The sequence below is a fragment of the Pogona vitticeps genome, chromosome 1, assembly GCF_051106095.1.
Source record: "Pogona vitticeps strain Pit_001003342236 chromosome 1, PviZW2.1, whole genome shotgun sequence".
In the NCBI taxonomy this organism is placed as follows: Eukaryota; Metazoa; Chordata; class Lepidosauria; order Squamata; family Agamidae; genus Pogona; species Pogona vitticeps.
Window position 1 is genome coordinate 252,518,326 of NC_135783.1, and position 12,757 is coordinate 252,531,082.

Genomic DNA, 12,757 nt, shown 5'->3' on the forward strand with positions numbered 1-12,757 from the left:
TACTGATGACTTTTAATTTGCAGTAGCTTTATCACTGAAATGGGGGGGGGGAGACTTTGAGATATTTTCAGAAGAGATAAGAGACTGTGTAAAAATATGGTTTGTACAATTAACACCAACAGATGTGAGAATAGGGCTGCTGAGGGAATAAAAGCTTTAGCTTTTTGAATGGTCAGAAAAACACACAATATTGAGTTGAATGAAAGCCGTCCTTAAAATCCTGATCCCCCAGTAACTTTGTTGTGATGTGAGCATCAGTTTCTGACTCCTGTTTTGTTTTTCTTCAGGTTTACAACCAAAACCTGCCTTTGACACCGCCATTGCCCTCCAGCCTGCCCCCATATGCACCTGTCAGTCAGCCCACTGTCCAGTTCATAATGCAGGGGAGTCTTCCTTTGCTCAGCTGCGTGGCAGGCCAGGGATTAACTCCGGAGCCTGGTAACCTGGCTACGGCTTCAGAGCCACCAATTCAGGCAGCTTCCACGGGAGATACAGAAGAAAAAGTCAAAGCACCTAAATCTCCAACCGATAAAACTAAAAGCGAAGAGGTGGGTAGATGAGAATGGCTAGCTAAGATGTTCTTAAGATAAGATCATCTCCTTTCTAAGGAGAAAAAAATTAAGAATTGGCCTGGGGATGAGACTGCCTAGTTCAGATTGAACAACAAATGCCTCCTTTCCCTCACATTTATTTGCCAGAACTTTAAATGTGTGCGCCCCCCCCAGCTGTTGTGGTAAAGAGCTGTTCAGAGGCCTGTGGATATGAATGGAATATGATACCACCCCCCAGTGCATCTAAGCTATTGACCATCACCATATATGATGGCCAGAAGTTCTATAAATTAATGATTTAGTTCATAAAGAAATAGCTTGTCATTCATTGCTAATCTCCCTGCCATTCAGTTTTTCAGTATTGCCCCACATTCTGAAAGAATAGCTTTTCTCCATTCATTTAACAATCTTTATTTGTGCTTTAATACTATAAATGGTGTTTTAGTTTGAGATGCTGCTGATTGTATTTTGATTAACACCCTCTTTTTTAAAAAATCCTTGTAGTACATGAAGAAACTTCATATGCAAGAGAGAGCTGTGGAAGAAGTAAAGCTTGCAATTAAGCCCTTTTACCAGAAGAGGGAGATCACCAAAGAGGAATACAAGGACATTCTCCGGAAAGCAGTGCAAAAGGTTAAGGGACAACAGAGTTTAGTTTAAGATTCCTGGGAAGGAGGGATGGGTTTGTATGCTGTAGCAGCTGGATTTTACTTGCTGACCTAGCAGTACCCTTCTTTTCCAGCAAAGGAATCTAATGTGAAGAAATGTGATTTGAGGTTTGCCCCATTAAGCATATAAAAACTAATTTGTTTCCTTTTCCCATTTGTAGATCTGTCATAGCAAAAGTGGTGAAATCAACCCTGTGAAGGTGGCTAATCTTGTGAAAGCTTATGTCGAGAAGTACAAGCATATGAGGAAACACAAGAAGATTGAAACTGAAGAAGAGCTGCATGGAACTGGGAACTGATATGAGCCCCAAAGGGAAACAGGCGAAGGCTTGTCTTGACAAGGAATTGTTCTTCCTCTGGAGAGAGGCAGGGGCATGCAATTGCATGTTGCAGCCCCTCCACTCAGAAGCTGGATGAAGGTCAGACCTTCCTGCAGGGGGATCCTTTTTTGCATAGGAGTTGGATCTCCTCTTGAATTTGACTGCTGTTTGAGAACCAAATGTCTATGTAACCCTCTTAACGCGGAGAAATTCTGGACAGAGAATCTGGGTGTGTGCTGGGATGTGCTTTATCAATTGCCATGATTATACTTTGATCACACTTCTTTTTTTGGTCTGTCCATCTGTCCTCATAGTTTAAAGGAGAAACCCTTTTATATGCACTATACAGCAATGTGTGCTGCTCCCGTTGTGTTCGTATTTATCAGACGTACAGATTCCTCAGAAGTCTTTCAGAAAATGGTTTACTACTTGAACCATGATAATTTTAATCTGTTCTGTAAAAGAAGCATTGACTCGATCTGTTGTGAGAGTGGTAGGTGTGTGCTAACCTTTACTAATTCTTTTTTGAAATATTGCTTCAGAGGTGGCAATTATTTACATTTTGTTAAAGTATCAATTGTCTTGGATCTTTGGGGGCATGGTAATAGGAGAACTATACTGTGTTGCATCTCCTGTGTAAATAATGCACTAAAGGGTGGTGTTAAATTGGTTTTGCATTCAAAAAAACTACCTTTTGCCAAGGAAAAGAAGAGCAGAACTTGCAGACTGTCGGTAGCAACCCAGAAGAAAGTGACAGAAATATGTACAAAGCAGAAATGTGACAATTTATAAAGTTATTTTGAATTGTTCCTTGTTTGTACAGGTATTTTGCTTACTATGATTCTTGGACTCAAGTGTTCCAATAAGCAAAAGTACAATATAATTTATAAAGGTTAGAAGGTAGCTGGACATACAGTTTTTATTACTTGACTATCAGGCACACATCCATCAGTTCTGGACATTATATGCAGCAGTCATCAGCCTGTTCAAATGAAGCTGAGGATGGTCCTAAATCCTTTTGGATATCCTGCTGTTCCATATAGATGTCGGAGGCTTCTCAAGCTCCTTTTAAACCCATGTTGTTGTCACCTTCCTGTTCCATATCCTGAGTTAATTTCAAAATGGACTTTGAGCTTGTTTACCCAGCACAACCTTGGATACAATGCAACTATCATGTACAGTTTCCTCTAACAGCTATTTTTATTTAACTTTCCCACAATTCCCTATTTTTCTGACAAATCATTAGCTGGTGATCTGATTTTTCACAAACAAGCAACTTGAAATCATTTCTGAGGAACTCTGTGTGTCAAGTATGGAAATCACATAAGCTGTATGCATCTGGAGATTTCCAGGAGTACTGATTCCCCTTTAAACTGAAACTAGGAGTCTTGCTGTAGTTAATAAGGGTTTCTGATTTTGTCACATACCCCCAAATGGAAGTTATCCTCTGGTCATTTTCAGTTAAGGGGAGGGAAGGAGAAGGAAAGTAATAGCATGCTGGAAAGCAATTCAGACTTTAGTGGGTACTTGACAGGTTCACCACAAGAGATAGTAGACACGTTGGACCCCGAAGAGGCGTGTAACTATCAATTGATTAAAACGGCTATCCTAAATAAGTTTAATTTAAACGAAGAAGCATACCGGAGGCGATTTAGAGACCTCAGAATGAAACCAGGGCTACATCCCAGAACGGTGGTACAAAAGATGAAAGTCAACGCCATGCGGTGCATTGAGCCGAAAGGAAAAACCAGATAATGGACATCATTATTATGGAGTAGTTAATTTCCACACTAAGCTTGGGACAAAGGAATTGAGTGATGAAACATAAGCCCACTACGCTAGAGGATGCTGTGGTGTTATTAGAGGACCATATGGAAGCAGACGAGACGTGGCAAGGTAGATCTGGGACGCAGCCAGAACGTTTGAGAAGTAAGGAGAAGATGGCAGAGACTAGCGTGCGAGCTGCAACGAGAAGCCCAGTGATGCTGGGATACAAGAAAACGAGGCCAGACTGGGTAGACTTTCTGAACACATCCGGAACCAGAATTCCCAGGCCATTAATAACATTGCACCCAACAAGCAATTGACAACCTGGAACACAAAGATGACCGTGTGTTTCGGGTGTGGGCAGTACGGCCACATAAAAAAGAACTGTCCCACAGACGAATGCGTGTGGACTAACATCTACGCTTTCATAGCCAAGGTGGGTGAAGACCACCTGGGGTGGGCAGTAAAGGCCAAAGTGAACAGACAATAGAAAAACCCTTATAGATACCGGGTGTAGCAAAACCCAAAGACTGGAAGGGGCATGCCTGCCGGATAGTATGATTATCAAGTGTGCACACGGCGATGCCAAAGAATATGAAACAGCCCTGGCTGAGACAGAGATAGGGGACCAAAAGAGGATGCTGGAAGTAGGCATAGTACTGGGGCTAGGAAGAGATATGCTCCTGGGGAGAGACTGGCCCAGTGTGGAAGAGTTGCCATACACTGTAGCTGAGGCATGTAATGGGGAATTAGTGAACTGTGTGATGGAATCTGAACTAGGGGGTTTGTCCAGAGACCAATTAAGGAACTGGCAACAAGATGATATGGGGCTGGAAGAAAGCCGACTGCAAGCAGTCCCCAAAGTGACAACCAAAGAAGGAGAAACAAATTTTGAGGTTAGGCTGGGTTTGCTGTACCGGGTTACTAAGAATGATGCTGGAGAAGTGACTCAACTGGTGCTGCCAGAGCAGTTACGGGACTGGATCATGTACCTGGCACATGACGTGCCACTGGCGGGACACTTAGCCACACAAAAAACTTTGGCTAGAGTTGGCCAGAGGTTCTTCTGGCTGAAAATGGCTAAATCAGTGGAAGAATATTGCCAGTCTTTCCCGATGTGCCAGATCATCCAGCCTAAAGCCAGACTGGGGGGGGGGGGGGAGGAATGATGCCTATGCCTTTGGTCGATAGATCCTTCAATAGGATTGCCATGGACGTTGTAGGACCTTTGGTTAAGTCAACCGGGGGACACCCATATATACTGGTGATAATAGATTATGCCAACCAGTACCTGGAAGCCATTCCCTTGAGATCTACATTTGCCAAAGTGCTGGCTAAAGAGCGGCTAGGGGTTTTTCATGGGTGGCCCTCAAAGAGATTATATGTGAATTGCCGGTCAGGTTTGCACCAGATTTTGACGTGCCGTTTACCCTCTTTACAGATGCCTCTGATCGGGGTATTGGAGCAATCCTGTCACAAGTTAAAGAGGGGGTAGAATACCCTGTGTTGTATCTGAGTCGTAAATTATCACCACGAGAACAGAAATATGCTGTAATTGAGAGGGAAGCCTTAGCTATAAAGTGGGCTACCCATAGCCTTAAGTATTACTTATTAGGGGCTCCTTTTGATCTAATCACGGACCATGCTCCCCTACAATGGTTAGAGAGAATGAAGGAAACCAATCCCCGACTAACCAGGTGGTACTTAGCTTTGCAGCCGTTCTCTTTCCAAGTGAAGTACAGGAAAGGCAAAGAGCATACTAATGTCGATTATTTTTCTCGGCAGGGTCCGTGGGCGCGAAGCGCGGAAGAGCGAGCGGCACTCTCGGAGGGGGGGATGTGTGACACCCGTGATCCGGGTCGTGAGGTGATGCTGGGAGTGCCGTCTCGCCCAAAAGCCTCCGTGGGCACTCAGACAGCCCCCAAGCCGTTCCCACCCCGGATGCTACACCAGTCCTTTGACACAGTGGACTTGGAAAAGGGGCTGAAGGGGTTAAATATAGCTACCCAGACTCCTCTGGTTTGGGCGGAAAAGGGGGCTAAGGATCCTGAGGAGAGAGCGGCAGGGGAAGTCAGTCACCGACGGGCAGGGGAAGAAGGTGGATGGGAATGGGTGTCCATCCAAGACCCCTGGTCAGGTAAATGGGAACAGGTCTGCCTAACTAAACAGGAGGCAGAAGAAAGAAGAAGGGATGAGACTAGGGTCCGCCCCTCTTATTGGGGAGAGAGAGAGACCCGGGAGTGGCGCAGGAAGTTAGTAGAGGAGAAGAAAAGGGTAGAGAGAGAGAAAGAAGAGAAGACCAGATGGCATCTGGAGGAACTGAAGAGACTGGGGTATTATCCGGACCTTGGGAACACCCCGGGGCAGAGACCTCCATACCCTGGGGATATGCAGGGTTCGAAGAGACGACCCCACTATTAACAATGGAGCGGGAAGACTTCGATCCCAAAGAACCCTCACAGGTTCAGGCCGGTCCATGGGCGTCGAAGTCAAGTAACCCGTTCGATGAAGATTGGGTGCCCCTGTATGAACCGTTACTTCAGCAGGAGAAGTTTGTTCCCAAGTTGATTGACATTTCTATCCCTTTACCCCAGTTAAATAAAGAAGACAAATGGTTTTGTTCAAATGCGTCTACGGCTTTATTTGGGACGGGGGAGGTGAAGAATAGCGGACCCTCACAGCGTGCTCTGGTCCATTTAATGACTAAACAACAGCAACAAATAAGCACAATGACTGTATATCCTAACAGGCTGACAAGCCTGGAGGCATTTGGTAAGGGAGCCCCCACCAGAACCAGCAGGAAACGGGCCATGGCTGGGGGGGGAGGAAGCGAGCAGCGGCTGAGGGAAAGATTCAGATGGCTGGGAAGAAAGAGGGAGGGAGTGTCTGACTTCAGGGACAAGGGAGAATCTCAGCCCCTCTTCGGCTCCAACACAATAGCAGGGACTACGAGCCTGCCCGCCCTGCGCTTCCCCCTTCTCCTTCACCTTGAGTGTCCTCAGTTTGGGGAGTAAGGGAAGGGCTGGCTCATCCTCCCGCATTCCTTCCTCACAAAGAAAGACCGCTGCTTGTTCTCCCTCCCCGCCAAACGAGTCCCCACCCACTAACAACGCTCCCCCATTCAAGGAGGAGGAGAAGAAAAGTGGTGTCTTTTTGTTTTGGGACTTTCAAGTTTCTGACAGACCACTCTGTCTCTCGCCTGCACAAGCCCCAAGCCACCATTCGTGCATGCGCATGAGCGCGCGCACAGGCTCAAACAGCGTTTGCAGGGGTGAGTGTATGCAGGGGGCGGGGTCCGAGGTCTGGGTTCAGGGCCCGGTCAGCGTCAGGCCACGGACCACTACCGGGCCGGGGACCGGTCGTTGATGACCTCCGGTCTAGAGTACCCTGTACTTTATTTAAGTCAGAAATTGTCACTGAGAGAACAAAAGTACGCAGTTATAGAGAAAGAGGCTCTAGCAATTAAATGGGCCACCCATGCCTTAAGATATTATCTACAAGGTGCATCCTTCACCTTGGTAACTGACCATGCCCCACTACAATGGCTGGTCCAGATGAAAAAAAGCAACCCCAGGCTTACCCAGTGGTACCTTGCCCTACAGCCATTTGCTTTCAATGTCCAATACCAAAAGGGGGCTGAGCACACTAACGTAGATTATTTCTCTCAGCAGGGGCCATGGGCCAGGAGTGAAGAGGACGACCCTCTTGGATGGGGGGGGGGTATGTGAGGCATGAGGCGAGGGGGTAGAAGCCCTTGCCGGATTGTCGTCCTCCCTCAGTAAAGAACAGGAGGCGCAAACAGATCCGCTTGCATCACCCGTCGAGATGATACAACGAGGAGTGAACACCCATGAGTTAGAACAGGGCTTGGCTAAATTGATTGTAGCCACTCGGGCGGACAGGGAAATGATGGGAAAAGAAGAAAGGGGCAGAACCACCGGGGAGGCGGGGATGGGGGATATAAAGGGGGCAACAGATGATAACCCGGGTGGCTGGGTACTAATATGGGTGGAGGAGCCATGGACCCGGAAGTGTGAAAAGGTCTGGGTTCCCAGGGAGGAGGCAGACTACAGAAGAAGGAGGCTGCCTCCCGGACCCTCTTATTGGGGGGAATCTGAGACACGTGAGTGACGCTGGAGACAGAGAGGAGAAAGAGGCCATAGAGAGCTGAAAGAAAGGCAAGCATGGAGGCTGGAGGAAGACCAATGGAGGGGATACCTGCCGGACCCTGGGCTCCCATACGAGGATATGAGGACTCAGAGGAGAGAGACAAAGAGACAATACCATTATTAGACCCAGGGACTGACCCTCTAGACTTGGATGACAGTAATACGTTTACCAAGGGACTCTGGAATGATTTGGACTTTAATCCATTTATGAAGGATGTTTGTTTGCCCTTGTGGGACCCATTGGCAGCGAGAGACAATGTTAAATCTAATCTAGCAAATTAGGATTTATTGTTTGAGTTACCAATAAAATGCAGTTTCGATTTTCCAACTCGAGAGCCTCTTGCGTCTCTGTCAAAAATAGAGGAGACCCCAGGTGAACCCTCACAAACTCTATTCCCCTTCCCCTCCCTCCTGACTGCACTAGTTTTTCTTATACAGTGGTGCCTTGCTTTATGATTGCTCCGCATTATGACGAAACCGCTTAATGACGATCTTTTTGCAATCGCAATTGCAATCGCGAAACGATGGTCTGAATGGGGGAATTTTGCTTCAGGAACCGATTCTTCGCAAAATGATGTTTTTCGAACAGCTGATCGGTGGTTTCAAAATGGCCGCTGGGTGATTTAAATGGCTCCCCTCTGTGTTTAGGGACGGATTCCTCGCTATACAGGCACCGAAAAGGGCCGCCGTATGGAGAATCTTCGCTGGACGGTGAATTTTTACCCCTTTGGAATGCATTGAACGGGTTTCAATGAGTTTCAATGGGGTTTTTATTTTGGCTTTACAGCGATTTTCCTGGAACGGATTATCGTCGTTAAGCGAGAGCACTGTATCTTCTGTAGAGGTATTCACGATGCTTTCAAGGAAGTTTTATAAGCATTACAAAAGCTTGCTTTTGAAGGCACATATTCAGATGGTGCCATTTGGTCTTTGTTTAATTAGACCCCATTTTCATTTAGGTGGCTAAGAGAGAGGTGTGAAAGATTTTATTTATTTCTGATTTCCATCTTAGATCCAAGTTTTAGCATACCTAACATATGAAAAATATGGCTTCCAGACTAATGTGTTGATTGAAAACTGCTTTCCCAAAACTATTTGGGGGAGAAAATGCTTGGGTAAAGAGGGAAATGCTCTCATTATGCCCTTAACTTGCTACCTATCATGCAGCCATTCATCTGTTTACCAATGCATGAGAAACAACTACAAATAACCTAACAAGACAGATTTGCTTGGATTATTGGTATTACACAGGCATAGAGAGCAATAGGATTCTGACCATAGGATTTCCCCCCCCCCCCATTGTCTGATTTAGGGAATATTGATAGGGAGTTTGTCCTGAAGACTTGTCAGAAAATGATAGCAAAATTATCTCACATTTGTAACAATTCTCATACTGTACAATTTTTTGTTTTATTTTTTGACCTCTGCAGTGCAACCAAGTACCTTGCTTCTTCATAGCATCCTTTAATGCCTAGGATTTTCTGGAAAAAGCTGCGGTTTTATCACTGACAATTCAAAGGTGTCTTTCATTAGGGACTTCAGAAGAGAACATGGATGATATGGCACCATATTTTCAGGTGACTACTTGAAACTGATGAGCTATATTGAACATGGATGATATGGCACCATATTTTCAGGTGACTACTTGAAACTGATGAGCTATATTTCTGGTAATATTTCTGCAGAAGGTTTGCACTTTTCAGGTATTGGGTCCCCTTCCTGCTGATGATGTTAATACAGAAGGGGAACACTAAGACTGCAATCCTGTCTCCACCAACACTTCAAACTAAGTTGATTCAGCAGGGCTCATTTCTGAAGTTAACAGCCAGAGGATGTAATGTATGATGGTGAAATTAAAATGACCCTTGGTTGGAGAAGAAAACAAATAAAACTGTCTTCTGATTTGTTTCTGACCATGGTTAAGAAAACAAAAGAAACACAAACTGCTTATGTATTAAAGCAGATGTAGTTCTAATCTTACAGTTTGAAAGTGACCTGAACAATAGCAACTGAGGTCTTTCATAATTTTACCTTCCACCCTGTTGCTGTCATCATCTGCCCTCTCAGTGAAACTTGGGTGATCAGTAGGTTCATTGTCTAAAATTTTATATGCTTGTGTCTACTTGGCACAGATTTTAGACATGCAAGACAGTATAATGTAACTCATAAAATCAGGTATGAAGTTTATTTTAAAAAATCATTACAAATAGTCAACAAAAGTTGACTGTCCTATAAACTGATATAATCTCCAGTTTCAACAAAGGACAAATCTTCAGTTTTCTTTTAGGCATTCTGTTGAAAAATTCTGCCAAAATGGCATACAATGGAAAGGGAAGCTGTAGATTAACAAAACTTGCCTTAGGCTGTGGAACCTTTTGGCTCTCTAGAGACCTTGTCTTCCACCAGTCTATGCTGGCCATGCTAGGTGAAGCTGATGGCGCATTCGGGAGCAGCCCTCTGAAAGGGCAAAGGTCCCTATCCTTTGTTACTCTGGGAAGACAACAAATGTGATTCTCTATTGTGTTCTTTGCATCCCTTCAGATAAGCAAATAAGACAGGATCACACCTGGATATATACCAGGTGTGATATCAATTTAGATTTGTTGGGAACAGCCCTTTCTTTTCATTTTGTACGTGCTGCCCATGGTATTTTGAAATGACTGCAAGAAAGAGGTTAAGGAGGTACAGTACCAGCAATGTGAAGCAGTGGCCATGATCTTCCTATCTGCCTCTACTTTCCTCTCCACTGCCACCCCCAAACCCTAGGGACTTTTTCCAGAGAAGCTGACCCTGCTGATTTTCTGGTGCACACAGAGAATGCCAGCCCAGTGATGGCCAACCTCTGGGTCACACACCCCCAGTTCCCGTTTGTTCTTCCACACAACCCAGGTTCACTTTCTCAACCCTTTTCCACTGCCACCAGAGGATTTATTCCTCACTCTATCAAATATGACTCTTAAATCACACTTCTCCAATATAACAATGCTTATTTATGTGTTTATCAGTAAATCATGTACAGTGAATCATGGATGGTCTTATTTTATTCATTCAATAAATTGTGCTTTGGTAACATTTATATTTGCTTAGGTAGCATCATTTTAATCAAGGTATTTATTCATTTGTTTTCACTTCTCTTTCCAATCATAAGCATAAACCATACAAGGTTTGAACTTTCCTTGTCTTATTCTCTATCTCTCTATTACCCTTCTCTAACACAAGGCTGGTCCTAACTGCCTAAACTGCTTCTCTCTAACTGATATCCCTAACTGAAGTCCCTAACTCTAACTTCTAACTCCTAACTCATCCCTAACTGATCTTTAACTGACTTCCATTCTTCTTATATTTCACTAGTTCCGCCCTTCTGTACAACCATTGGCTCTTGAATCAGGGTTCCATTGTGATGGACAGGAGTGGTTACTGATCTGTCTGTCACACTCTGTGATTGCCACACTCCCTCAAATGCAGGCTGTGAAAATGGTTTATAGTGTAATATATAAGCAGTATTATCTCAGGGATGAGGCAACCAAAGTGATTTCCCACACAATTCAGTAGGTGAATGGAACCTCTGAGGATGTAAAGTCCCCAAGCATATGTTATAACCTGTATGTGCAACTGCTTCTCCCTGTGGTAATTACCATCTTTTTCCGTTTAAAACATGTCCTCATTTATAAGATCCCCCCTTTCAATTTTCTAACCCAAAAATTAAGAAAACTTATCTTTGAGGATTCAGCCTCTGAGCTCAGAACGTCAGACATTTTGTCTCTGTTGAATCTTGAGCCTACAGGCTCCGCCTCCGAGGAGGTGTGTTCCAATTGGTTTGTTCAGGGTCAGCTGACGTCAGTTCCATAAGGCTCCTGACTGGAGGAAACTAAGCCTCGTGGCTGAAGCAAGACTTTAGAGAGGCAAGGTACAATGCTGTTTTGTTCTCTCTTCAGCTGTCTCAGCTTACTTCTGTGTAAAAGGTGCCCCTCAATTTTTAGGGTAATGATTTTAGGAAAAAGTAGTGTCTTATAGATGGAAAAATATGGTAAGCCTTTACATGTACATTGGGGTGCAATGGTTTCTAGTCATTTGGATTATACACTTGAGATGTGCAAGAAGTTGCAAAATGGACTTGTAGCATTTTGACAGAAGACAGGGCCACCCCTGGCTAAGCCTGCAAGCAGCACAAGGAGGAAGCACCATGGGAGGAGACTGACATTAGCCATCAATGAAACTCCATCGCTCTCCTGAGCAATCCACTGCAGAGACCCTAGTAAGCTATCAGAGTGAGAGCCCTTGAGTCTACCTATCCTCCTTCAGCTGCTTTGGCAGCTGTTTCCTATTTAGTCTTGCATTGCTTTTAGGTTAGCTGTTGGCTTCTGGAATTTCCCTTTTTAATATTTCCTCAGCTTCTATACCGCCTCTCTGGCTACAAGGCAGATATAGGTTTATAATACACATATGTATTAATTGGCTTATATTTTTTTTGCATTACCCTATCCAAGTTTGTGTATGTGTATACTGAGAATGTGGATAGATGAATGTGCTTTGATTAGATAGGTTACAATTGCATTAGACAGTCCCTTCCCCACTTCTTGGGTGCTTTCCCCCTTTCTTTTATCCTAGTTGGTACCCTGGAAAGATATGGTGGTAGATATGCTCTTATAGCCTGCTGGAAAAAGTCGAAAGAACAGAGTACTCCTCCATTCAACACAGCCTTTTTGTTCATTCAGTAATTCCAGATGTTTAGGTTTAAATTGATTTCATTACTTGTTGACATAAGAGGTGCTCAAAAGTTTATTCGCCAGCATATTTTATTGCAAAACATCCTGGCCAAATGCCAGTAGCCATGCAAGACGTATCATCAACCAAAAACTCATTCCCGAAAGATCAATGTATGTTCAGTCCATGCTGAACTATTCATATATTTATGTCAGAGCTGCATCGTCATGCTTTCATTGTTCAAATACAAAGAAACTTTTTTCATCTCTTGTGGAATGTCAATTTATTTGCATAGATATAAGTAGTGCAATTTTTGTGAAGCTGCAGTTTATGGAGCTTCCAGCATAGCATAAATTACAGAAATATTTTAAAAACTGATTGTGGTAAACACAAAATCTCATTAGATATACAAAGAAAGTTACTATACCCACAGAAACCCCACACAATAAAATCTTAACTCTTAACATGCAGACACACACACACACACACACACAAACACACAATAAATTGTTATGATATTTAAAAAAGCATTAAATATCAAATTGAAACTGACAATAAAAACAATACTAAAACTACAA

At 43.9% G+C, this 12,757-nt stretch overlaps 2 protein-coding genes and 1 long non-coding RNA gene across 4 annotated transcripts in view; 2 read left to right on the forward strand and 1 right to left on the reverse strand.

The window, feature by feature from the left end:
• Positions 1–2,348, forward strand: part of PHRF1 (PHD and ring finger domains 1) — a 31,648-nt gene extending 29,300 nt beyond the window's left edge. For both annotated transcript variants that reach the window (XM_072985608.2, XM_020784130.3), the window contains exons 16-18: positions 288–548; positions 1,056–1,184; positions 1,381–2,348. In XM_072985608.2, the coding sequence (XP_072841709.2) occupies positions 288–548; positions 1,056–1,184; positions 1,381–1,518 (528 nt within the window). In that variant the 3' untranslated portion in view covers positions 1,519–2,348. The remainder of the gene's footprint in view (positions 1–287; positions 549–1,055; positions 1,185–1,380) is intronic.
• The window catches only part of IRF7 (interferon regulatory factor 7), an 82,498-nt gene that overhangs the window by 24,130 nt on the left and 45,611 nt on the right, over positions 1–12,757 (reverse strand). The window lies entirely within an intron of this gene.
• LOC144586043 (uncharacterized) lies at positions 7,216–10,545 on the forward strand. Its single transcript, XR_013540742.1, has 2 exons — positions 7,216–9,052; positions 9,113–10,545. It is a non-coding gene; the product is annotated as an uncharacterized LOC144586043 (long non-coding RNA).